The sequence below is a fragment of the Lepidochelys olivacea genome (genome assembly GCF_965140295.1).
Source record: "Lepidochelys olivacea isolate rLepOli2 genome assembly, chromosome: 3".
Lineage (NCBI taxonomy): Eukaryota > Metazoa > Chordata > Testudines > Cheloniidae > Lepidochelys > Lepidochelys olivacea.
This window is the reverse complement of record NC_140413.1, coordinates 56,734,269-56,760,355: the sequence shown is the minus strand read 5'-3', so window position 1 is coordinate 56,760,355 and position 26,087 is coordinate 56,734,269. Positions and strand designations below refer to the sequence as shown.

General features: G+C 43.2%; 1 protein-coding gene and 1 long non-coding RNA gene across 3 annotated transcripts in view; one reads left to right on the top strand and one right to left on the bottom strand.

The window, feature by feature from the left end:
* The window catches only part of SMAP1 (small ArfGAP 1), a 221,384-nt gene that overhangs the window by 939 nt on the left and 194,358 nt on the right, over positions 1 to 26,087 (bottom strand). For both annotated transcript variants that reach the window (XM_084623133.1, XM_084623134.1), the window contains 3 exons: positions 10,799 to 10,926; positions 6,614 to 6,782; positions 5,520 to 5,848 (listed from right to left, as the gene is read on the bottom strand). In XM_084623133.1, coding sequence (XP_084479259.1) covers positions 5,520 to 5,848; positions 6,614 to 6,782; positions 10,799 to 10,926 — 626 coding nt within the window. The remainder of the gene's footprint in view (positions 1 to 5,519; positions 5,849 to 6,613; positions 6,783 to 10,798; positions 10,927 to 26,087) is intronic.
* LOC311517890 lies at positions 5 to 1,301 on the top strand. The gene is made up of 2 exons (XR_014710814.1): positions 5 to 82; positions 1,131 to 1,301. It is a non-coding gene; the product is annotated as an uncharacterized lncRNA (long non-coding RNA).

Below are 26,087 nucleotides of genomic sequence, written 5' to 3'. Positions count from 1 at the left end.
CACACACAATTCTAGTTAGTACTGGTGTTAAAGCACACACACTTTTTATCAGCTTGAAACAGTAAAAGGGTTCCTAAACTAGGTAAATATAATGTTAGGGAACAAAATGGTCGATTAATTTAAACCTTGATTTAGCTACTTGATTTTAGTGATTTAAATCAATCGTATTTTGCATTTGTACTTTATTTTCCTAAAGAAAGGCTGATTCTTATTAGTTGATAACTATTACAACATGTTATTTGCAGCTAAGTATAGCGTTGTGCTAAATATGGTACTTTTTTTGGCTAAGCAGCAAGATATAGTGTATCTATACATATTTAAACAATTATATAGATTAACTCACCTTTAGAGTCTTAATTTTTACATTTTATGTTAGAAAATGGTGAATGATTTATTAATTAGATGATGAATAATATTTTATTTGTGATTATGTCAAGCTATATTTGGATGGAAATTCAAATATACAAAAACAGCATTTTAATTTTTTTATTAAATCAAACGACCTTAAAAAGTACTGGCTACACAGGCACCGGCTTCCTCCGGGCCCCAGGGGTGCTCAACCCCCCCCCAATGCCGCTGCCTCTTCCCACCCCCATCCCACCTCTTCCTGCCCAGTTCCGCCCCCTCCCCCGAGCACATCCCAACCCCGCTCCTCCTGCACACCTTGGAACAGCTGATCATGGTGGGCAGGAGGTGTTGGGAGAGGGGGAGCTGGCTGCCGATGGGTGCTCCAGCCATGGGTCACCCTCGGAGTCAGCACCTATGGCTGGCTATATAAGAAAAAAACAAGTTTATTTTGCATTTAAAAATAACTGAGGTGTACCTACTGTCCTGCTTGAGCACCGGGGGCTGGGCTACATCGTTCCTTCTAGCCCTACATTTCTGACTACAATTTATGAAACACAGGAAGAACTATCTGCAGTTACTAAATTGAACTGATTTTGGTCACCATGTCCTTTAAGATTTTATAACTAGTAGATCTTGTCCTCACACACCTAATTTTTATTCATAGATTGGAAAAGGAAAACAAGCTTTCCTGCTTTTTCAACTCCCAACTGGTTTCTTAACTTTGAATAAACTAATCATTAAAATGAACTAGTTGAATAAACTGAAAAACATTCTCATTGCAGAAGAGGCCACTGCTGTCAAAAGCTGGTTTTGCACATCTACAAAGTCTGCTTCCAGGTGTTTGGCCAGTCAGGAGAAAGCAAGGCAAGAATCGTGTATTGCTTAATACTGTCTTTTATCACTAAAACATTTGTAACTGGAGAGGAATGATAAAATAACTACCTTGCTCCTTACATCTATAACGAAAACATGAAGTGTACTTTAATGGGTTATATAGATTTATTTAATTACGTTAATTTGTAATGTTCTGGTCAGTTTTGCAATCTGAAAATATTAAGGTAAACAGCTATTTTTATATTGATTCTTGAAAATTACTGCAAATTAATTACCTTGGTAGAAGGTAAGCAGTATTCTTACCATCTGCCTAAAATGACTAATTTTTTGGATCATTATCCTAAAATTAAATGAAAGGTGGTAACTGGATGTCCTTTTTAATTAGTTAAACCTTTTTTGTGAATTAGTCTGTCCAAATTTTAAAGAAATGAACTATGAATGATCAGGCTTTACAGAGAGTTTTCTGCAGACAGGCTAAAGATTTTTAAAAAAGTATTCTCCATCCAAATTTTAAAATCATGTTTGCAATGTGATACTGAATTTCTAATTGTATCTGTTTGTGGGGAGTGAAGGCTCTTGAGTATTTCAGATCTTTTATGAATCGAGTTGTCTCTCTCTCATTTGCTGATCAAGGAAAGTGCAGTACAGGAACTCCTCGCTTAACGTCGTCCCGGTTAACGTTGTTTCGTTCTTACGTTGCTGATCATTTAGGGAACATGCTTGTTTAAAGTTGTGCAATGCTCCCTTCTAATGTCATCTGGCAGCCACCTGCTTTGTCCACTGCTTGCAGGAAGAGCAGCCCATTGCAGCTAGCTGGTGGGGGCTTAGAACCAGGGTGGACCGGCAGCCCCCCATCAGCTCCCTGCTCCCCTAAGTTCCCTATGCAGCAGCTGCCAGCAGGCTATCAATTGCCAACAGTTCAGCTGTTCCTCGGAGCCTCCTGCTTGCTGTTTGGGGGTGGAGGAAGGGGAAGGGCAGGGGGGCTAATGTCAGTGTCCCCCTCCCCCTTGCACTCTGCTTACCCCTTCTCCATATAGAGCAGGCTGGGGACATGGACAAAGAGACAGAGAGCTTGGGGCAGCAGCTGCTGTCAACTTCCTGATCCACTTAAAAATGACATCAGCTTACTTAAAGGGGCAGTGCGCATCTCTCTCTCTCCTTCACACACAGGGTGTGTATCTGTCTCTTGTTTGCCATGCTTGCTGTGTCACTTCCCTCCATTCCTGCTGCCTTGTAGTGTGAGGCTACATCAACAACGTGTTAACCCTTGAGGGCTCAGCCAAAAGCTAGTTCATCATTTATCAGTAAGGCATTTCCTGGGAAATATCCCACCCTCTTACACCCTCTCACTTCACCACCTCAACCAAGCTTCACAATCATCATCGCTGTGTACAGTATTAAATTGTTAAACTTATACTGTGTGGGGAAATTGGATTCGCTTAACATCGTTTCACTTAAAGTTGCATTTTTCAGGAACGTAACTACATCCTTAAGTAAGGAGTTCCTTATCTCATATTCTTGAATGTGCTTTATGATCTAGAGATACAGAACGCTGACTTTCTCCTTTTCATGAACTATTAGAAAACGAACCTATCCAACAGACTGTTTTTAAACCAGAAAGGAAGGCGTTATTTTATTTACATACAAAAGCCTGTGATTTTTCAACCATATTTTATATAAATTTATTAGCAAAATGTTTGTGCAGAATTTGCACATGCCACAAAAATTACTTGAGAAACAAATATTTAGCTATAATTATTGGTAGATTATATACAATTATGTACAAATCTTTTCGTTTTTTAAAAATGTCCTGTTCCCAGAAAACCCCTACTTGGAAAAATGCAAGCTGGTTTGGAACTTTTTTTGAGACAAGTATTCTGAACTTATTTTTTAGAAAATGATACAATTGTAAGATTTGACTTATAAGCAAAAAATATTTTATACCCTAACAGGATGGATAAAAATAAATTATTTTAAAAATATGATTTTTAAAAAATATAAATTAAATACAAGGTTTTTTAATAAAAAATCAGAATTTCAAATTTAATTTTAATGTATGTTGACGCCTACAATTAACGTGATAGATTAAAATCATTTACATTAAATACAAAATGAATGATCAATGAATGATCATGCTGTACATGTTTAGCCCCTTAAACTTCCAACAAAAACAAAAATTAATTTAGATATAAAAATTAACATTTCTCTTGAAATATTTGCTTTTAGAATGTTACACTGAATTGCTTTAATCAGTAGTCCCCAAACTGTGGGGTACACCCTTCTTGGGGGGATAGAAGTACATTGGGGGGGCACGTGGCAGGGCCTGGGCCAGCCCTCATGGGGCTTAGTGAGGGAGTACCACCAAGCCCTACTCTACTCCCAGCCCAGCCCTACCCTCATTCCCTCTCTACCCCCATCCTGTTCTGCCCCCAGCTTCGCTGTCAGCCCAAGCTCCTCTGCTGTGGAAGCTTTGGCTGTGCGATAATGGTGTGTGTGTGGGGGGACGGACGGGACAGATTCCCTTACTGATAAGGGGGCGGCGGGACAGGAAAAGTTTGGCACCACTGGCAAAAACGGTAGTGAGCGCACACATCAATGCTTTTTATAATTGTTACTACAGTGGAACCTTTAAACGTGTTTAATCAAAATAAAAAAAAGTGTAAAGTATCTTCAGATTATATGGTTAGACTAACTATTATTCAACTACAGTACAGAGTCAGGGCACAAACACAAGCAGTAATGTGCATCCTCCACTAAAGCCTACTTTAAAGTATCTCATTTGAAGGTCCAGATGAATGGCAAATGGCCATTCTCATTGGGTATAAGTTCTGTGCTCACCTACATCCGTGCAATACCATTAAAATGAATGGAGTTGCACACATACAACTGATTGGAGAATCTGGCTCCATGAATTGGGCAACAGAGGTTAATACACAGTAACGCAGAAATTGTGGTATCTGTGGTCATTTTAAAGTACATTGTTCAATTTGTTCTAGGAGCTGGTTAAACTGCACTCAAAATTAATGCTGGTTTCTTTACTCTTTAGAATCATAGAGTATCAGGGTTGGAAGGGACCTCAGGAGGTCATCTAGTCCAACTCCCTGCTCAAAGCAGGACCAATCCCCAACTAAATCATCCCAGCCAGGGCTTTGTCAAGCCTGACCTTGAAAACCTCTAAGGAAGGAGTTTCCACCACCTCCCTAGGTAACCCATTCCGGTGCTTCACCACGCTCCTAGTGAAATAGTTTTTCCTAACATCCAACCTAAACCTCCACCACTGCAACTTGAGACCATTACTCCTTGTTCTGTCATCTGGTATCACTGAGAACAGTGTAGATCCATCCTCTTTGGAACCCCCCTTCAGGTAGTTGAAAGCAGCTATCAAATCCCCCCTCATTCTTCTCTTCCACAGACTAAACATTCCCAGTTCCCTCAGCCTCTCCTCATAAGTCATATGTTCCAGTCCCCTAATCATTTTTGTTGCCCTCCACTGGACTCTTTCCAATTTTTCCACATCCTTCTTGTAGTGTGGGGCCCAAAACTGGACACAGTACTCCAGATGAGGCCTCACCAATGTTGAATAGAGGGGAAAGATCATGTCCCTTGATCTGCTGGCAATGCCCCTAATTATACAGCCCAAAATGCCGTTAACCTTCTTGACAACAAGGGCACACTGTTGACTCATATCCAGCTTCTCATCCACTGTAACCCCTAGGTCCTTTTCTGCAAAACTGCTGCCTAGCCATTCGTTCCCTAGTCTATAGCAGTGCATGGGATTCCTCCGTCCTAAGTGAAGGACTCTGCACTTGTCCTTGAACCTCACCAGATTTCTTTAGGCCCAATCCTCTAATTTGTCTAGGTCCTCTGTATCCTATCCCTATCCTCCAGCGTATCTACCACTCCTCCCAGTTTAGTGTCATCTGCAGACTTGCTGAGGGTGCAGTCCACGCCATCCTCCAGATCATTAATAAAGATATTGAACACAACCAGCCCCAGGACCGACCTTTGGGGCACTCCGCTTGATACCGGCTGCCAACTAGACATGGAGCCATTGATCACTACCCCTTGAGCCCGATGATCTAGCTGGCTTTCTATCCTGATGATGATGATGATTATTTTGTATGTGATAGAATACATTTAGTTTAAATGTATCACATCTGTAATACTATGCTGCCGTCTCAGACATGGAAGAAACAGTTTCAAGTCACAGGGTCAACAGCAGAGCAGAGCTACATACAGCTTTCCCAGTATAGCTGAACTCCTAGTATGTGGAAAACAAATGATTTTATTCAAAAAACAGTAACTTTTATCCAATATAAGGGAAAAAAAATCCTCACCTGAGAGATGTTCCATTGAGCTTGTTGATTTTGTTGCATGCCATATTTATTTTGTGCAGTAACCATTTGTCCCACCATTCCTCCTTGGGGTCCAACGACATTTTGAGGAAGTCCCATCACACCAGTTTGTGTAGTGCCAGTGAAACCATTGGGCATTCCCATGCCCACCATCATACCTGTGTTCTGTCCTATGACAGGCACTGATTGTCCCATCATATTTCCCATCATTCCAGCAGCTGCAGGCACAGGTACTCCCATAGGTGGAAAACCTTGAAAATGAGTTGATGGTTGTGTGGTAAATGGCATGGAAGAAGATCCCATGAACATACCTGCATTTTGGAAGCGGGGGGGTGGGGGGGAAGAGAAGGAGGAACAGAAAGTAAGAAAAATAATTTTTACTGATTTTTTCCCCCTAATGTTTGAACCACTAAATGCCAGTTTTAGAAGATAATTTGTAGAGTTGATTCTGTCCACACTATTGTACACAAAATCAGTGTCTGGCAAAACTGAGAAAGTGATAAGAAAGAGTGGTGTAACAACAAAAAATGGCACAATAAGTAACAGTTTAACTGCCAAAGCTGAGTTCTGCAGCCTCAGAGCCAAATTTTTTTCTCATTTGCACCAGCACCTCTTATCTCAGTCACACTACTGAAAATTAGTGGATTCCCACCAGTTTAATGAGATCAAAACATGACTCTTTGTAATGATTTAGGCAGTCTGCTGTTCACATACTGAGGAATCTCATTGCATACCCAAGTAATGAATGATTGTACAACAAAAGTAGTATCAAATCATAAAAATTAGGATGATGATGATGATTTTGTATGTGATAGTTTATAATATGAGAACAGCTGTAACATCTAATAAAATAAAATCAGTCTGAATCCTGTACTACTTTTTCTTCTAGTCTTAATGCTTCATTCATTTTAACTTTTCAGCTGTGAAAATGGTAAGAACAAATAAATCCACTTGAATATACATAAGTAAGGACAAATGTGCTTAATTTTATGTTGACAGGAGATTATAACTACTATATATTCTAAACACTGATTAAAAACTGAATCACTCTGGAAACAGGTTTGAAAATTAATTACCTGGAGCATTTTGCTGCTGCATGGTCCCAGTGCCATACAGTGATAAGATGGAGTCTTTGGAGAGTTGTTTCTTTGCTGACTCTTCTGATTTTGTTGTTTGCTCAGTGAACAAATCAAGATCCCCAGATGCAGCAGATAAGGTGGCAGCTGTTGGTTTAGTGGAAGTGCTCTGGGAAATAAAGGTCAAAACAGACAGGCTTATTGAATGAAACTACCAGTGGAAATTATATCAGATTAAGAGCTATGCATTCTCATTCCTAAACTAAATTAAAAGCAATGTAGTTATTAAATTAGTTATAAGTGAATCAGTATTTTAGAATGTGTAATATTACCACAAAGAAACCCAAATACTTGCCAATGTGTAGCATCTGCAAGGAGGACCAATTCAGGTTAACACAAGCAGCAAAAATGACCGTGAGTGAATTTGTGCTTATATACATTGGTTACACAACTCTTGCTTTTCTTAAATTTTCCATCTGTGGATAGCATACTTCATAAAATGAAATTAAATGATGAAAAATCATTAAGAAACCAAGAAGGACGTTACAATTTCACATTTTTCATTAATCCTCTTAGAGAGGAAATTAGATAGGAACTAAAACAAAAGCTTTTCACAGTGTTGGAAGACATTACCTTGTCTACAAATAGCTTCTTTACTCTAAGGCCTGGTCTACACCGGGTGGGGGGCGGGGGGCATTGATCTAAGATACGCAACTTCAGCTACGAGAATAGCATAGCAGAAGTCAACGTATCTTAGATTGACTTAGAATCACTTACTTTGCGTCCTCGCGGCGTGGGATCGACAGCGGCCGCTCCCCCGTCGACTCCGCTTCCGCCTCTCGCCGTGGAGGAGTTCTGGAGTCGACGGCAGAGCGATCGGGGATCGATTTATTGTGTCTACACTAGACGCAATAAATTGATCCCTGATAGATGGATCACTACCCGCCAATGCGACGGGAAGTGTAGACATGGCCTAAGAATATTGGGCAATAGAATTTTACGCTAAATTATAAGTAACATATCTTCTCTGAAATATGTTGCCTGTGAATTGTTGCTTGATATTTTCACATCTGGAAAACTGACTTTTGGACAGTTAAGATGCCATCACTAAGCAAATAAACACTATCTCGAGTTTCATAGGCCTCTAGTCTACCTTCAATCTTTCTCAGCCTTATTACTTTTTAATTAATGCTTTATAAACAAATTACATGAAGATGGCTTCCAGGTTCTACTATTCTGTTACTGATACACAAATAATATGGTTCTTTGCCTCTGGTATCTGAATAGACAACATATTGTCTTTATACAACATAATCCTCTACCAGAATGATACTCTGAGTATCACAGCTAAATGCAAGGTGGAACAGACTGTTTAGCATAAGTAGTTAGAACATATTTTAAAGAGCAATTCAACACCGTAAACACCCCTGCACAAATAGGGCAAAAACCGGGATGTATGGCTTATTACAACAATCTGTAACCCACTAACTGCATTTTTTTGTCCTATGATAGCGGAGATCTTAACAGCCCACTCTGCCTTGAATGGTCCCTTACAATATGTGCTAACTACTTATGGTAAACAACCTGTTCCACCTTGCATTTAGCTGTGACGCTTTGAGTACCTTTTCCAAACCTGAAGAAGCACTCTGTGTGGCTTGAAAGTTTGTCTTTCTAACCAGCAGAAGCTGGTCCAATAAAAGATATTACCTCACCCACCTTATATCTTGGGATCAACACAGCTACAACTATGTGACATACATGTTACGTGTAAGGAGTCCAATAACATGGGTTGCTATAGAGGCATTTGCAGTTCCTTTCCAGATTTAATGTGAAGTACCTATTTCTCTAATTATTGTTATTACTACCTCTTGATCTCCCACTACAGCTTGTTGTATACCCACAGATGATGTGACTTTTTTGACATTCTTTTAAATAAACGAGCAATAATAGTCTGTCACGAGTTGCTGTCTCCTCCTCTCATCACTGTATTGGGAAAATTCCCCTTCTTCTGATAATAAAGAATTGAGGGAGAGAAATGCTACAAAGAGCCTATCTTCTTGCCCTTGGATTTCTCTGGCTTGCACTTTTTTGGGTGTCTGTCTCTGTTAAATTTGAAGATAATGATGATGTGCTAAATCATTTACTTGAACTAAATCACTTACTCCCAGAAAATCCAATCTCTCCTTACTGAAAGTTAAGTCGAAATAATTGTTTGAATCAGACTTTGGAATTTGTCACATTTATAAGACCTGTTAGCGCCGCTATGCTTAGAAAGGTTAAAATTCAGGAAATCGGTTAAATTTGGCTTAAATGCTTCTCCTTATGTAGTTTTTAATCATCAAATAGCAAATCTCTTCTGTAATGATTTGGAGAAATAGGACATAGCACATTTAAGAGGATGTCTCCCTTTCTTGAATGCTGGGAGGCTGTAAGGAGATCTGTTGGATGCTGAGGAAATAAAAGGAGCTCTAGGAGTCTCTACAGGGCCACTGCTAGCAGTAAGCACAAGCAGACAGAATTCTTGACAGAACCCTAATCATCTCTGTGACCACCCATACTGGCTAGATCCCTGTAGGAGAACATATGTCCAGTGTTCCCATGGCAAAATAGCTTACCCCAAACTGGGAAGGTAAAGTCTGCATCAGCAGTGTTTAAGGAGCCGCTGGTGGTAGATGCTGGAGCCACTCCACTGTGAAGTGCTGCAGGAGAAAGTAGTGCTAATGCTACTTTTCCCCTGTTCCGTGACACTCTCTGCAGCCTCTTCCTTCAGAAACAGGACTTGCTAGGTATGGAACCAAGGGTCTCCTGTTGCCTGCTCAACCAACTTGGCACAGCCTGTGCCAGGCACGAACTATGGGATCAGTTTACCTAGGATGACTGGAGAGGGACCTGGCCCATCCTCAATTGTCTGGGCTCTGCTCCTTCTGCCAGGGACCCAGCAAAGCAGGCAGATTGTCCCTTCAAGGAGGGCTGTACATGCAGAGCACTTTCTGGTTTTCTTCTCGTATCACCTCTCCCGCCTTACATCTTACAGCATCATGGATTGTGAGGACAGGGATTACCTTGGATGATCTAGTCCCCCACTGAGTGTGACATGCTAAAAATCACCATTTCCCTTCTCTCACTTGTTTTCCTCAGGAAAACTTTTGCTACATGTCAAAATTACTGAACATTTTAAAGAGCCGAGCCCATGCTACTGTCAGAGTAGCAGCAGACACATATCCCAGCATCCCATTCTCTGAAGGGCACTACGTGGGGCAGAAGCTCACTCATCTCCCGGGGGGGCGAAATTGAGTCAGGCTCTCTCCATAACTGCTACTCTACTCCCCACCCAAACTCAGCATATGGCCTTGTTATCCCATTGCCTTCACACAACCTGGGATTCCCACATGGGACCCCTCCTTATTTTGGGGCAGGAGAGGGATGCAGTCGAGAGTCGGGCCAGGCTTGGTTCCCTCCCAGATCCAGCAGTTCATCCCCACTCTGTGATAACAGCCTTCTCCTGCTGCCAGCTAATGTAATTAGCCCCCAAAGTCAAAGATCCATCCATTTAAAGAAGTATTTTACTGAAAATTGTGCATTTATAAAAAAGAAATTCATTAAAAGTATGTTTCAAATGAATCTATAAAGCCATATTAAAAAACAAAACATCCTCAACCAGTAACAACAACAGACTACAGAAAATAGTAAGAAAAAAACTCATTAGAGTCGTGTCCATTCTTTCCCTTCCAAAATTGGGTAAATAGTCAGCAGATTGGTGAATGATACTGCTTTTCACATCTAGCTCACCAGATAAAATGCATGACTGCTCTGTGATCACAAGTTGTTGACATCTGGTGACAGCTTAGTTGTCTACATGTCATCAGATGGCGTTCTTTGTCTAGTTCTTAGTGCAAGAAGTCCACATGACAAGAACTGGGACAACCCACACCCTCGTTGGCAATCTCAGAGGGGCCGAAGACTGAATGGGCATAGAGAAAAACTAATCTCTCTTACTGTGTATCGTTGATCTCTCTAGTTCTGGTTAAGATGTTAGTAAGACAGTGTGGAAAAGCTTGTCCTAATGCTATATCTGTACTTAATAAAAGACAGATGATTTCAGTCTAAAATTTGGTCTGGCATTTTTCACAAACGAAATTCAATAAGGAGGAAAACAACATGCAATTACACCTTTCTAAAGTTTACCTGAGCAGGAGATACAGAAGCTGCTGGCAAAGGATTAGAGATCATTGGGCCAAAGATATCCAAGTCATCGTTCAGTGTTGTTACAGTAGTGGTGCTTCCATTTGTAACAGGTGCTTCAGGAGGACCATCTTAAAAAGACAATGGATTCAAGTTTTTAAGTGGAAACCTCTATTAAAACAAGAATTTAATAATTGTAAAATATGAATATATAAATCAAATCACTTAAATTGTCATTGCTTAAAAAAAATACTCAGTGTTGGAAGCAAATCTCTGAAATACAATATCTCAGATCCACAAAATTCCAAAAGGATTTTTCTAATTTGAAAAGTACATTATATCAATATAATTAAGAACTGAACATTTTAAATACAGTTTTAAGAGTTCCATAATGGCATCTGAGCCCTGGTCTACACCTTGGGCTGGGGGGTGGAGGGGGTAGGAGATTGATCGAAGTTACACAACTTCAGCTACGTGAATAATGTAGCTGAAGTCGATGTTCTTAGATCGACTTACCATGGTGTCTTCACCGCGGTGAGTAGACTGCTGCCGTTCCCCCCTTGACTCCACCTGCACCTCTCGTGGAGATGGAATACAGGAGTCAACGGGAGAGCGCTTGGGGGTTGATTTACCGCGTCTAGGCTAGACATGATAAATCGATCCCCGCTGGATCGATCACTGCCCGCCGATCAAGCGGGTAGTGTAGACATACCCTTAATCAGTTTAATGGAATAGTTTTGCAAGCATTTTCACAATTTTAGTCCAACACTCACTAGCACTATAGTATTATGAATGGGAATTTAATAGTTATCCCATCTAGCTACCAAAGTTTTGGGCTACTCAACATGAGAGCTATCAAATACATTAATTTGAACTACTCGGGGTAATTAAATATTTGACAATGCTTGAAGTTACTTCCTACAACTGGTTTCTAAGAAGGAACACAAAACCAGCCTGGGACTCCTAGAGAAGAAGAAACATACTGTATAGGTCATTGGACAAGCAAAGGTTAAAGAAAGAAATATTCCGAAAGGACTTTTCTAATTTTCTAATTTACAGTGCCATATTTATTCAAAATATCGACTACATTCTTCACATGAAGAAAGAAGATTTTTTTTTTTTTTTTTAGAATGAGCGATATTTATTTCTATAAAAGTAGATGTGTACATTGTGCCTGACAGCCACAAAATAACATGGTCACTGACCTGTCCAGAGCTTACAATCTATGGCCCTGGAACTTATCAATACTTATATACATGTGTGAATTTACTCATCTGAGTAAAGCTGTGCATACACGAATGTGTTTCGAGGATTAAGGTCCAAATTAGATAATCCTGGAAGATGATGGAAGTTGGAAGAAAGTGTAACAAAATCATGCTGTATAAACATTATAATTTTTTCCCCACATTTAATAACTGATTTTCTAGTAACTGCTATATGTGTAGACATGTGAGTGTGTAGGCTACATCTTACAGAAAATATGGCCATAAATCAATTGTTATTTTTACTCCTAGCAGAGTTCAGGATTATGACATTGATGAGACTATACCAAATTAAAACACGGACATTACTGTTAATATAAACAGTGACTGTGGAGAAAGGTATGTTCCCAAAAGTAGACAATTAAGCAAAAATATGGTTGACATTTCTGGACCACCTACAGATTGTTTTGCATAAAATTTTACATCATTATTTAGAAAAAATGGAAAGAATATGTGACAGCAGAATACACATTACACCATATAATAAGAAATTATTAACTTTCTTACACTGAACTTGGTAGGAAAATAATATGAAGTTGAATGGATGGGTTTCATGGAACTTTATGCTGGCTACACTTTATACAAAAAACTTAAGAGGCGGATCTATAAAGTATTTTGTGTAGAATAAGAAAGGAATCAGTCTGGGAGTATCCCTCACTGAGGGCAGAAGCAAAGACTCCTCTGGTTAGGGCATTGAAGGGCTATACACCTCAAGAAAATGGCCAAAAGACTACAGCATTATCGAACTGCAGATGTGGCTGTACAGATTAAAACCATTAGACTAAAATAATAAATTACAAGGACAATAAATAGGGCCCTACCAATTTAACGGCCATGAAAAACGTGTCCCGGACCATGAAATAAGCCCTGTAAAATCCAATCTCCCTGTGCTGCTGGGAGTGTCTCAGCCTGGAGCTCCTGGCTCCAAGTCCCAGCTGGGCTTGGGAGGGACAGGACTTGTCCTTTTGCTCCACAGCTGCTCTCAGGGGGAGATCAGACCCACCTCTGGGTACCTCCCCTGCCGCAGAAAGCTCTGGGGCTGGGCAGCAGTCCCAGAGGCTCCTGTAACCCGAGGAGGCTTCTGGAGATGGAGGTGGGTTCAATCTCCCCCATGTTGCTGGGAGCGCACTTCCTCTTTCCCTGCACAGCTGCTCTTGGATACCTCTCCTGGCTACAGATAGCTCCACACCCCCTCCTCGCCACTCACTTCTTGTCCCCATTGCTTCAAAGCCGGGCGCATTGGGCGGTGGGGGGGAGGAGGGATCATTGTACAGGGAACTGCCCCCCTTCCATTTGCAATTATTAGCTTGTTTCAATAAAAATAAAAAGAAGGTCAAGAACTTAACAGAATTTTTTGATTGACACTTTACAGCAGCAAATCATAGTCACTCACTGATTGGTAGATATGACCATCTGAGGCAGTTTTTTAAGACAGTGATCTCAATTGGTAGCCTCAAACTTGAGAACCACTGCTTTAAGTTAACAAAAGCAAGTGGGGGGGAAAAAGAAGGAAATAAAAGGTCAAATGGTTTCAAATGTCATTAATTGAATGTCAGCATGGAGCATCTAGGTGGGGCGCTCCCAGCAGCATGGGGGTGATGAGATCCACCTCCACCTCCCAGATCCTCCTGAAACTCTGTGGCTGCTGCATTCAGAGCCTAGCTCTGAAGACAGCACAGACGTGAGGGTGGCAATCCCGCAACCCCCCTGCAACAGGTTTGCGACACACACCCCGCAACTCCTTTTTGGGTCAAGACATTGTCAGAAGAGCACTCTCCCGTAGACTTAGTGTGTCTTCACCAGACAGGATAAATCAATACTGCTGCATCAATTGCAGCGATGGTGATTTAGCCAATAGTGTAGACATGGCCTAGACTGTCTTCAGACCCTTGTGGAAAGTGACCCAACCCAGGCTGCATTGCATGAAAACATGCTCTTGAAGGAGAAAGAGCATGCTATTGCTATGTTATATTTGAAACTAAAACAACAGAAGACAGGCAACTGAAAATTATAGTATACACAGCAGCTGAGCCTCTCCCCCCCCCCCCCCAGCATAACTGAATTTTGCATTACTGTAGAGGGGATTAACCTTTATGCCTTAATATGTATATGAAATCTGCACAGTTACAGTTGCTATGGGAACGACAACTTTGAATTGCCTGATTTTACTATGTGTAAAATCTCCAATATAATGTTGTTTGGTTTTTTTTTTTACATTTACTTCACCTTTTTGTGAAAAAGAGGAGTTAATACAATCAGAAAAAAAAAATACTCCAAAGGAAAACTAAAGGTGCAACCATGTGATTATTTGAAGGTTTTTAAAAATATTTTATTAATATACAAAATGTACCTTATAATGATTTCATTCTATAAATATAAAAATGTTCATAATTAGGTGAATCAAATAATTATAGAGAATCATAATTATAAGCATATATACAAGCCCAACATGGCATCCGTATGTGTCTTCTATGCTTTTAGATGACCAAGTTATAATACGTTGCAATTTGCGCTCTCAATTTATTTCAAATAGCACTGCAGAGTTCAAGACTGCCCTATGCACAGAAGTAGTGACATGAGGGCTCAGTAAGAGCCCATATCAGTGCCTAATGGATTCCCTTAAAATGGGCTTCTGAAAGGTAGTGCGGGGGAAGGATGTGATGATTCAGTAGTATTTACAGGGGAGGATAACTTGCCAATGTTCCACAGTGCCAAGAACTGCCCAAGGTTTGAGTGGCTATCTACTTATATACATGCTTAGAAACCTGGCCTCTGGGGCTAATCTTGCCCTTTCTTCTGCAGTCACAATGGGTCCTCAGGCAGCGGAAACAGTGTGGCTCCACTACACAAGCTGCAGGGAGGCTTTACAGTGGATGCACACACTTCATGGGGTGCAGAGACCTGCTGTGTGGAAGCTTCCATAACGGCAATGCAAGGAGCAGAGTATAGTGAGCCAGCAAATTGGTGCAGTGGGGCCAGAGGACCTACCACAATGCAGATTCTCTGGTCCTTCCCCCACAGTGATCCATATGCAAGGGGCTGTGGAAACTACTCTAGCCGCATGGCTGGCACAGCATCTCTGCAGCCTGGAGAGAGCCTCTCTGCAGAGATTATTACAGTCTAAAATGAGCTGGGGAATGGGAAATAGGACTGAATTGTATCATGGGGGTGCTGTGGCTACCATGATGGGTTATTTGATCCCCTCCAAGCTTCTCCCCTTGCTGGAAAAAGCCTTCTCCAGTCATGGAGGAAGATGCAGGATTTCACCCAGAACACAAATATCCAAGTATACATGTACATAGATATTTACATACAGTTGATGGTGGCTCTGGTACCTGCAAGCCATCCTATTCCTGTAAATTGCCCTGAACCCCGAGGAACCCTCTGCCCTGACTCTCCCCACATGCAGTTACTCAATGCACAGCTTAATTCCTGGTAATTACAGTAGGTACTAGGATTACGATTTGCCCTTCTATGCACAATTAACTCCCCCAAAGGTGGTAAACCTGAGTGTGTTATCACTCAATCATCAACAGTTTTTAAAAAAACTTGACACGGATTTTCCATTTGAAATATCACAAAATTAGTCTTAATAGACATTATCAATAATTAATATTCTAGATAGTGTCAAAGTATTTCCATATATTAACCTCAACACCCTTCTTATTTATTAACCTCTGTATCTGTAAACTAGGATAAGTGACTTAGCAAAGGGCTTATATCAAATCAACAAATCAGAGAAGAAATCCAGGATCAGAACTGAGGTGTGCCTGCCTATCTGTAAACTAGACATGCTGTCTCTTCAATTGTTTAATTATCCAAGCCCAAAAAAATCCATTATGTTCCCACATACTAGGTAATTTTATTTCTGTGGCTCAGTCAAGACAGCGCAGAAATTGGGTTGCTCCCTCCTCACTCACTCTGACAGGCAGGATGACAACCTGTCCAGGATTTTCACATTCTCTAAGGCTCCGTCTTCTGCTTCTCAATTTTAATTCCTTCTGATAGAAAACAATCTTGGCCTACGCAACCTCCCTACCTAAGGTGGCGAGTTTGTCGTCAGAGTATAGAAATCCTAGTAGTGTAGGAGTCGATGTTGCCTTGACCAAATTACAGAAAGCAAATGAACCGGTAATTGGGAATATAATTTGCTTGTCTGTAGCCGAGGCCACAATGGTGCGGATGCGGAGTTCTTTGTAGCAGTACCCTATGAGAAAACATTCAAGGAAAAAGTAAGACTCCAGAGGTGGATACAGAAGGGGGAGTGCAGAAGAAGAGAATGAAAACATCTAACCCCAATGCACTACTCCACCAGACGGAGAGCTTCTCAGGGGAGCCCAGATTGAGGCACTTTGTGATGAAAGATTACACCCACAGACCCCTGCACATTCAGATGGCAATACTCTGAAAAAAATGCAAGGAACAGGTGGCATCTTTGCAAAGCTGATCTATTAATATAACATCCCCAGTCTAGTGCAGAAGTTGGCCTTGGATCTAGTGGAGTAAAGTATCTTTGGACAGGAAACTCAGCAACTTTGGATGTCTACTTGATAGTAGACCTGATTTATTTGACCATCTAGACACCTTGAGTCCTTGAAGCAAACGAAAGAGGGGATCCATTCTCTGGTTTCTTATCCAAGTATACCTTTAGCGACCTAACTCAGGAATCCATAATATTTCCCTTTGTTTAGAATTGAAAAATTCAGAATGGAGGTGTCTTGTTTAAATGAGAAGAGGACAGGACTTGGCAAAAACTAGAACAGAAGACAACCCTGTCCCTATGGAAGGCCAAATATAGAGGACTTCAGAAAGGCACAGAGAACTCTTCTTCTGGCTGAGGTGATTGTGGTGGTCAGTACTCTGAACACTATTACCCAGGAGTCCCTCAAGTTTACTGCTAATATACTTAACTCCTCTCGAGGTGCTCAAAGCATTATAGAATTCCCCAGTATGGAAGAGGTAAATACCTTGAACCATCTCTGTATGACCACTTTTCCCTTCAGAGGGCATGATATTATGGGGGGAAAACCCTGGATTCAAATGATCAAATTATAAATTATTATCAAATTATAAATTCCATTTATCCTGTCCAATTTGTCAGGCAAATAACTATGGCGAAATAACAATTTTTAGCCCGCTGGTCATCTTCAGTCTATGCATTATGCTTTTCCGAGACAATGGATAAACGTCCTCCCCATAAAAAGACAAAAAGCGGAGGAATGTAGTAGGAAGAGAGTCTGAGACATAAGCTCTTGTATCAGAGGCCTGGTATGAGGCAGGACCTGCTCACACAATCTGTCAAGAATAGGGCTGATATTGCAAAAATACACATTCCTAAGAAGTACTAAGCACAGAGTACTCATGCAAACACATCCCAACATCAAATGGTACCAGAACATCCCAATATCAAGGATGGTTCAGAAACATTCCTCAAGGAAAACAGGAACACACTGAGCCTTCCTAAAAGATAAGTACTTAATAGAGATGTTTGATCGAACCAACATGTACAAGGTGATGGGTAATAACTAGCCACTTCAGGGGGCAGTAACTAACAGTGTCAGAGGCAGTACATAACTTGTTCGTATCAGAGTATAATGGTGCATCTGAGAGGGAGTATCTTTGTCCAGCCAAGGGGAGAATGGAAAATCCTGCCATTCACTGAGCTCATTGTCACGGGCATATATGTCTTAGTATCCTCATAGAGTCTGCCAGGTGCTATTATCGTGCTTCGTTGACAATACACCTGGCCGGGTGCCTTCACACCTTAATGGATCTTGGGCGGTTTGCTCAAGGTCTGCTGTGCCAGCTGTCTGCGCAGAGCTGGAACAGCACACAGGGAAAACACACACACACAGTGTCAAACATCTGACAACACCAATAGCACTTTCCTAGGAAGGCAGAAAGAGAAAATCTCATTTTCTGAAATTCCAACATCTAGCAAATAACTAATTGGGACACACAAGATTTATGGGAAACTTTCTTGCATCAGACATGTTTTTCCCTATAAGGCGATATTTCAGCTGACAGACTCCACAGGGATGTATGTGGAGAGCAATTTATCACCTGAACCTTCTGTAAGCATATACAGGTCTTTAGCTCATTTAACAACTGGCAAAAGAAGAGGTATAGGAAGTCTCCATGATTTTTGACTGAGGAATAGACTGGGAGGGAATTTGCCAAAAACATACCTCAGTAAATATTCTCAAACCTTGAGAGAGCCTCCTAATCGAGTCTGGGTCTCGTTTCTCACATCCAAAGTTGAAAGATACTGCTCCCTCTTCTAAACTACGGCCCACTATAGCGGTCATACAAAGCTGAAAGAAAGGGCAGCACCAGTGACTTGGACATTTCTTTATTAATAAGAGAATTTAGATTTGTCCCAAATAAGTCTCTGGAAATATTTGAAAAAGCAGCCTTTGTGTAAATGCTTGGAAAGCCCCTCAAAGCTTTTTATGCACCTCCTAGGTGAGGCGATTAAAGCCTCCTGGCAAGATTTAACAGCTAGGGAGTACTCTCTGATCTACTCGAACACTTCACAGGCAAAGGAAAGAGGGGTTTCGAGTTAGTTCATTGATACGCCCTAGTCTGAGGCTGCCTCACAGACAGTCTCCCTCCTCTGTCCCCCCAACCATGGGTGAGCTTTTCTCCCCCTTTGGGTTGGCTAGTTTTGTCTTTCAGTCCCAGAAATTGTCTTGCTTTGCTTCTGCTACATGGAGCGCCTCTTCCCCTATGTATGAACTTCTCCCACTCTTTAGGTAGTCGAGAAGCTGGTTTTCTGTCTTCACAGTCAAAGAAATTGCTTCAGCCACTGTCTCATTCCACTGAGGTAGTAAAGGTTTCACTCACTGGAAAGCAGAAAGGACACTTGAGGTCCCTGCAAGAACGCTCTAGTTCAAGAAGTATAATTAAGTAGAAGTCTTGTTTTTAGCCTTGTCAAGAGGCAAATGGACCAAACACAGCCACATGTTACCCTGAATGAGGCAGGAATCAGGCTAGAAAGATGAGACGATAGCTCTAGAGAGCAGGAAAATCCTGGATAGCAATTGGTTGTCATCTTGCCAAGTTGCCTGTCCAGTACAAGGGCTGGTCAGGAACATGGACTTTTCTAGTCTATGATGATTATCCCATCCCCATGCTGCTGGGGGAAGACTTGGCCAATCATGTGAAGCTAGCCAAGAGGCTGGGAATGGTCACCCGCAACCAGGCTAAGCAAGCTATCACGCCTAGCTCTGTTCCGGAAACTTCTACCAGGACCGGGTCAGAGGTGATGGAACCGGACCCCATGCCAACGTCAGCAACAGCAGTAGTGAATCCAGTCCCAGAGAAAAGGTGGAACCACCAGCACCTGAACCATTGCCAGCACTGAATCCAGTACTTGCAACCCCAACACCAGAGGGCCCCACCGAACCTACACCAGCAGCAACAGATAACCCTACACAAAAGGCTCAGCTGGAGCCTGAACCCCAACATAGTGCACCAGCGGAGAGTGGTTCACAGTCAACAGAAACAGCCCCATCACCTCCATCGCTTCCAGAGGGACCAAGCCTAGGTCCACAATCCCATGAGGAACTGATGTCTCCAGCATCAAGGGAACAGTTCCAGACCGAACAGGAAACAGATGAAAGCCTCCAGAAAGCTTGGATCGCAGCATAGAGCAACCCACTGCCTCTCAGGTCTCCTAATCGATCCAGGTTTGTGGTAGAAACCTTTCTAGTGGACACCAGGAAGACTGGCATCCTCAGAGACAGTTGGTAGTTCCAACTAAGTAGCGGGTCAAGCTCTTGAGCTTGGCCCATGATCATCCTAGTGGCCATGCTGGGGTGAACAGGACCAAAGACCATTTGTGGAGGTCATTCCACTGGGAGTGAATGGGCAAGGATGTTTCTACCTATGTCCGGTCTTGTGAGGTGTGCCAAAGAGTGGGAAAACCCCAAGACCAGGTCAAAGCTCCTCTTCAGCCACTCCCCATCATTGAGGTTCCATTTCAGCTAGTAGCTGTGGATATTCTGGGTCCTTTTCTGAAAAGGACACCCAGAGGGGAGCAGTACATACTGACTTTCATGGATTTTGCCACCCGATGGCCAGAAGCAGTAGCTCTAAGCAACACCAGGGCTAAAAGTGTGTGCCAGGCACTAGCAGACATTTTTGCCAGGGCAGGTTGGCCCTCCGACATCCTCACAGATGCAGGGACTAATTTCCTGGCAGGAACTGTGGAAAGCCTTTGGGAAGCTCATGGGGTAAATCACTTGGTTGCCACTCCTTACCACCATCAAACAAATGACACGGTGGAGAAGTTTAATGGAACTCTGTGGGCCATGATACGTAAATTTGTAAATGAGTACCCCAATGATTGGGACCTACTGTTGCATCAGTTGCTCTTTGCCTACAGAGCTGTACCACATCCCAGTTTAGGGTTTTCACCATTTGAACTTGTATATGGCCACGCGATTAAGGGGCCATTACAGTTAGTGAAGCACCAATGCGAGGGATTTACACCTCCAGGAACTAACATTCTGGATTTTGTTACCAACCTACAAAACACCCTCCACCTCTTTGGCTCTTGCTAAAGAAAACCTAAAGGATGCTCAAAAAGAGCAAAAAGCCTGGTATGATAAACATGCCAGAGAGCATTCCTTCAAAGTAGGGGACCAGGTCATGGTCTTAAAGGCGCTCCAAGCGCATAAAATGGAAGCGTCGTGGGAAGGGCCATTCATGGTCCAGGAGCACCTGGGAGCTGTTAATTATCTCATAGCATTCCCCACCTCCAACCGAAAGCCTAAGGTGTACCATATTAATTCTCTAAAGCCCTTTTATTCCAGAGAATTAAAGGTTTGTCAGTTTACAGCCTAGGGAGGAGATGACGCTGAGTGGCCTGAAGGTGTCTACTACGAAGGGAAAAGTGATGGCGGCGTGGAAGAGGTGAACCTCTCCATGAACCTTGGGTGTATGCAGCGACAGCAGATCAAGGAGCTGAGCACTAGCTACGCACCGATGTTCTCAGCCACCCCAGGACTGACTGAACGGGCATACCACTCCATTGACACAGGTAATGCTCACCCAATTAAAGCCCAACCTTACCAGGTGTCTCCTCAAGCTAAAACTGCTATAGAATAGGAGATCCAGGATATGCTACAGATGGGTGTAATCCGCCTCTCTGACAGTGCATGGGCATCTCCAGTGGTTCTAGTTCCCAAACTAGATGGGGAGATACGTTTTTGCGTGGACTACCGGAAGCTAAATGCTGTAACTCGCCCAGACAACTATCCAATGCCACGCACAGATGAACTATTAGAGAAACTGGGACGGGCCCAGTTCATCTCTACCTTGGACTTAACCAAGGGGTACTGGCAAGTACCTCTAGATGAATCCGCCAAGGAAAGGTCAGCCTTCACCACTCATGTCGGGCTGTATGAATTTAAAGTGCTCCCTTTCGGGCTGCGAAATGCACCCGCCACCTTCCAAAGACTTGTAGATGGTCTCCTAGCGGGATTAGGAGAATATGCAGTCGCCTACCTTGACGATGTGGCCATATTCTCGGATTCCTGGGCAGAACACCTGGAACATCTACAAAAGGTCTTCGAGCGCATAAGGGAGGCAGAACTGTTAAGCCTAAGAAGTGTCAAATAGGCCTAAACAGAGGACTTACCTTGGACACCAGGTGGGTCAAAGAACTATCAACCCCCCACAGGCCAAAGTGGCTGCTATCAAAAAGTGGCCTGTCCCAAAGTCAAAGAAACAGATCCAATCCTCCTTAAGCTTGGTCGGATATTACAGGCGATTTGTGCCGCAATACAGCCAAATTGCCGCCCCACTGACAGACCTAACCAAAAAGAAAGAGCCAAATGCCGTTCAGTGGACCGAAGAATGTCAGAAGGCCTTTAACCAGCTTAAAGCAACACTCATGTCTGACCCTGTGCTAAGGGCCCCAGACTTTGACAAACCGTTCCTAGTAACCACATATGCATCCGAGTGTGGTGTGGGAGCAGTTTTAATGCAGGAAGGACCGGATCAAGAATTCCATCTTGTAGTGTTTCTCAGCAAGAAGGTGTCAGAGGGAAAGCAACTGGTCAGTCATTGAAAAAGAATGGTACGCCATTGTCTATGCTCTGGAAAAGCTACGCCCATACATTTGGGGACGGCGTTTCCACCTGCAAACCAACCATGCTGTGCTACAGTGGCTTCATACCATGCCGGGAAATAACAAAAAACTTATTCAGTGGAGTTTAGCTCTCCAAGATTTTGATTTCGACATCCAACACATCTCAGGAGCTTCTAACAAAGTGGCTGATGCACTCTCCCGTGAAAGTTTCCCAGAATCAACTGGTTAAAATTGTCCTTGAGATGTGGAAAATAGTTAGTCTTTATATACTTGTTAGCATATTTAGAGGTGCATGTGTCTGATTAACTCTGTTTTCTCCTAGAGCTCCAGGAAGAAATCCCAGCCAGCGTTTCACCCTATCTGTGATTTGGGGGGGGCGTGTCATAAATATAAAGGGAAGGGTAAACACCTTTAAATCCCTCCTGGCCAGAGGAAAAACCCTTTCACTTGTAAAGAGTTAAGACAACCTCGCTGGCACATGACCAAAATGACCAATGAGGAGACAAGATACTTTCAAAGCTGGAGCGGGGGGAGGGGGGGGGACACACGACACAAAGGGTCTGTCTGTGTGATGCTTTTGCCGGGACCAAATCAGGAATGCTCTTCAAAACTTCTGTTAAGTTAGTAAGTAATCTAGCTAGAAATGCGTTAGATTCTGTTTTGTTTAAATGGCTGATAAAATAAGTTGTGCTGAATGGAATGTGTATTCCTGTTTGTGTGTCTTTTTGTAACTTAAGGTTTTGCCTAGAGGGATTCTCTATGTTTTGAATCTGATTACCCTGTAAGGTATTTACCATCCTGATTTTACAGAGGTGATTCTTTTATTTTTTCTTTAATTAAAATTCTTCTTTTAAAGATCCTGATTGCCTTTTCATTGTTCTTAAGATCCAAGAGTTTGGGTCTATGTTCACCTATGCCAATTGGTGAGGATTTTTATCAAGCCTTCCCAAGAAAGGGGGTGTAGGGCTTGGGGGGATTTTGGGGGGAAGGACATTTCCAAGTAGGCTCTTTCCCTGTTCTTTGTGTAACACTTTGGTGGTGGCAGCTTTTAACCTAAGCTGGTAAGAATAAGTTGCAGTGGCGGAGGTTTAGGTTGGATATTAGGAAAAACTTTTTCACTAGGAGGGTGGTGAAACACTGGAATGCGTTGCCTAGGGAGGTGGTGGAATCTCCTTCCTTAGAAGTTTTTAAGGTCAGGCTTGACAAAGCCCTGGCTGGGATGATTTAATTGGGGATTGGTCCTGCTTTTGAGCAGGGGGTTGGACTAGATGACCTCCTGAGGTCCCTTCCAACCCTAATATTCTATGATTCTATGATTCTTTCATGCAGGTCCCCACATCTGTACCATAGAGTTCAGAGTGGGGAAGGAACCTTGACAAGGCCATTTTGTGACATAGAAATTTAGTTTCATGAATGACGACAAATTGTCATTTTCACCTCAGGCTATGTCTAAGTCTTGATCATTCATTCTGAATCACATCTCTGAGGGTATGTCTACACAGGCAGAGTTACATCGCTGGCAGTTACAGCGCCACTCAGAGAGCGCTGAAGGAAAACCGCTATTGTGCGTTCACATTGTCAGCTGCCTGTGCAACAGCATGTTCACATTAGTGGCACTTGTAGTGGTATTCGGAGCGGTGCACTCTGGACAGCAATCCCACAGAGCATCTCTTCCTCTTCTGCCGCTAAGAGTTGTCGGAAGGCGGAGGGAGTCACAGGGCATCCTGGGTCCTGGCCCAATGCCCCGTGATGCATTGCTTCGCATCCCAGCAATCCCCAGCTTCCGTTCACATTTGGCACCATCTTTGAACAGTTTGTGTATTGCGCCCTCTGCCTCTTCTGTCTGCAGGAATAGATCTTGCACTGTTGAGCAATATGCTGCTCGCTCTCACTAATACATCACGAGTGGCAGTGGAGTTATTCCTTAAACTACAAAGGCAAGAGGAGCATGAAATTGATCTCACCATGCGAAGTGCTACGTCACAAGATTCCTTGTGGCATTCACAGAGGTGCTGACCACAGAGGAACACCGCTTTTGGGCTCAGGAAACAAGCACTGAGTGGTGGGATCACATCCTCATGCACATCTGGGACGATGAGCAGTGGCTGCAGAACTTTCAAATGAGGAAAGCCACATTCATGGGACTGTGTGACAAGCCTGCCCCAGCCCTGCGGCGCAAGGACATGAGAATGAGAGCTGCCCTGTCATTGGAGAAGTGTGTGGTGACTGCACTGTGGAAGCTGGCTACTCCAGACTGCTACTGATCAGTCGCTATCCAGTTCGGAGTGGGAAAGTCAACCGTTGGACATGTGTCGACGGAAGCGTGGAGTCATTAATTGCATCCTGCTCCTAAAGACCGCAACTCTGGGCAACATGCATGACATTGTGGATGGCTTTGCACAAATGGGCTTCCCTAATTGCGGTGGGGCGATAGATAGCAGGCATATTCCAATTCTGGCACCAGACCACCGAGCCACTGAGTACATTAATCGGAAGGGGTATTTCTCTATGGTTCTCCAGGTGCTTGTGGATCACCATGGGTGTTTCACAGACATTAACGCAGGTCTGGTCCAGAAAGGTGCATGACGTGTGCATCTTTTGGAACACTGGCCTTTCAGGAAGCTGCAAGCAGGGACTTTCTTCCTGGATCAGAAGATCGCTGTAGAGGAAGTCGAAATGCCCATTGTGATCCTGGGAGACCCTGCTTAACCCTTAATGCCATGGCTTATGAAGCCACACATGGGGAACCTTGATAGCAGCAAGGAGTGGTTCAACAACAGGCTGAGCAAGTGCAGAATGACTGCTGAGTGTGGTTTTGGTGGTTTAAAAGCCTGCTGGCACTCCCTATATGGGAGGCTGGACCTGGCCAATGACCATATTCCTATGCTTATAGCTGCATGCTCCATAGTATTTGTAAAGCGAAGGGTGTAAGCTTCACTCATGGCTGGACCACTGAGGCTCAGTACCTGGAGGCTGAATTTGAACAGCCAGAGACCAGGACTATTAGAAGGGCACAGCTCTGGGCCATAAGGATTAGGGATGCCTGGAAGCAGCAATTTGAAGCTGCAAGCCACTAATATTTGTTGCTATGCTTGTAATGCTAGGAGGTGATTGTAATTGGTGCAGAAGATGCACTATGAAGGTTTAAGAAAATTGCCTGTTGCTTTGCAGGGCTCTCTCTGCTTTCAATTAATGGACTAAAGATTGCTTTCAAATCAAAACAATCCTTTTATTAAAAAGCAACCAGAGGAGAGAGAGAGAAAGAAAACACATCAGCGCTGTGGAGGGTGGGTGAAGGGAGGGTCCCAGGAGGAGGTCGGGTTCTGGGACAGTTAAAGATGTGTGTATGTCCAGGTATCATGTGCAACCTTGTCCTTTGGAGTACAGTGCAGTGGGTACTGTACTTCAGCTGGGCTAAACTGCAGAGGGAAGGCTGTTGAGTGCACTGGGTACTGGGAGTCCGCAAGGCTGGACAGCAATGGGACAGGTGTGGAATGCAGCGGGTACAGACTGGAGCCAGGAGGTTGGTAAGAGGGTTCGTGGTGTCTGGGGGACGCATGGGAAAGAGTTTTGCGACAGCAGCTGCAGGGGCGGGCTGCAGTGCTAGTAGTCCCTGGAGCATGTCCTCTGGCCAGGAGCCCAGCTCTGGAGGCAGCACCACTGCTAGCAGATGCAAGGATGGCCTGGGATGGGATTGCCACTCCTTACTTCTGTGCTGCCACCTTCATAGCTGGGTCCTCAGCCAGCAGCCGCCACTCTCTGGCTATCCGGATCTGAAGGCAGCAGCGTGAAGTAAGGGTGGAATGGTATGGTGTTGTCACGCTACTTCTGCACTGCTGCTGGTTGGGTGCTGCCTTCAGAGCTGGGCGCCTGACCAACAACTTCCACTCTCTGGCCACGCAGCTCTGCAGGTGCAGAAGTAAGGGTTGCA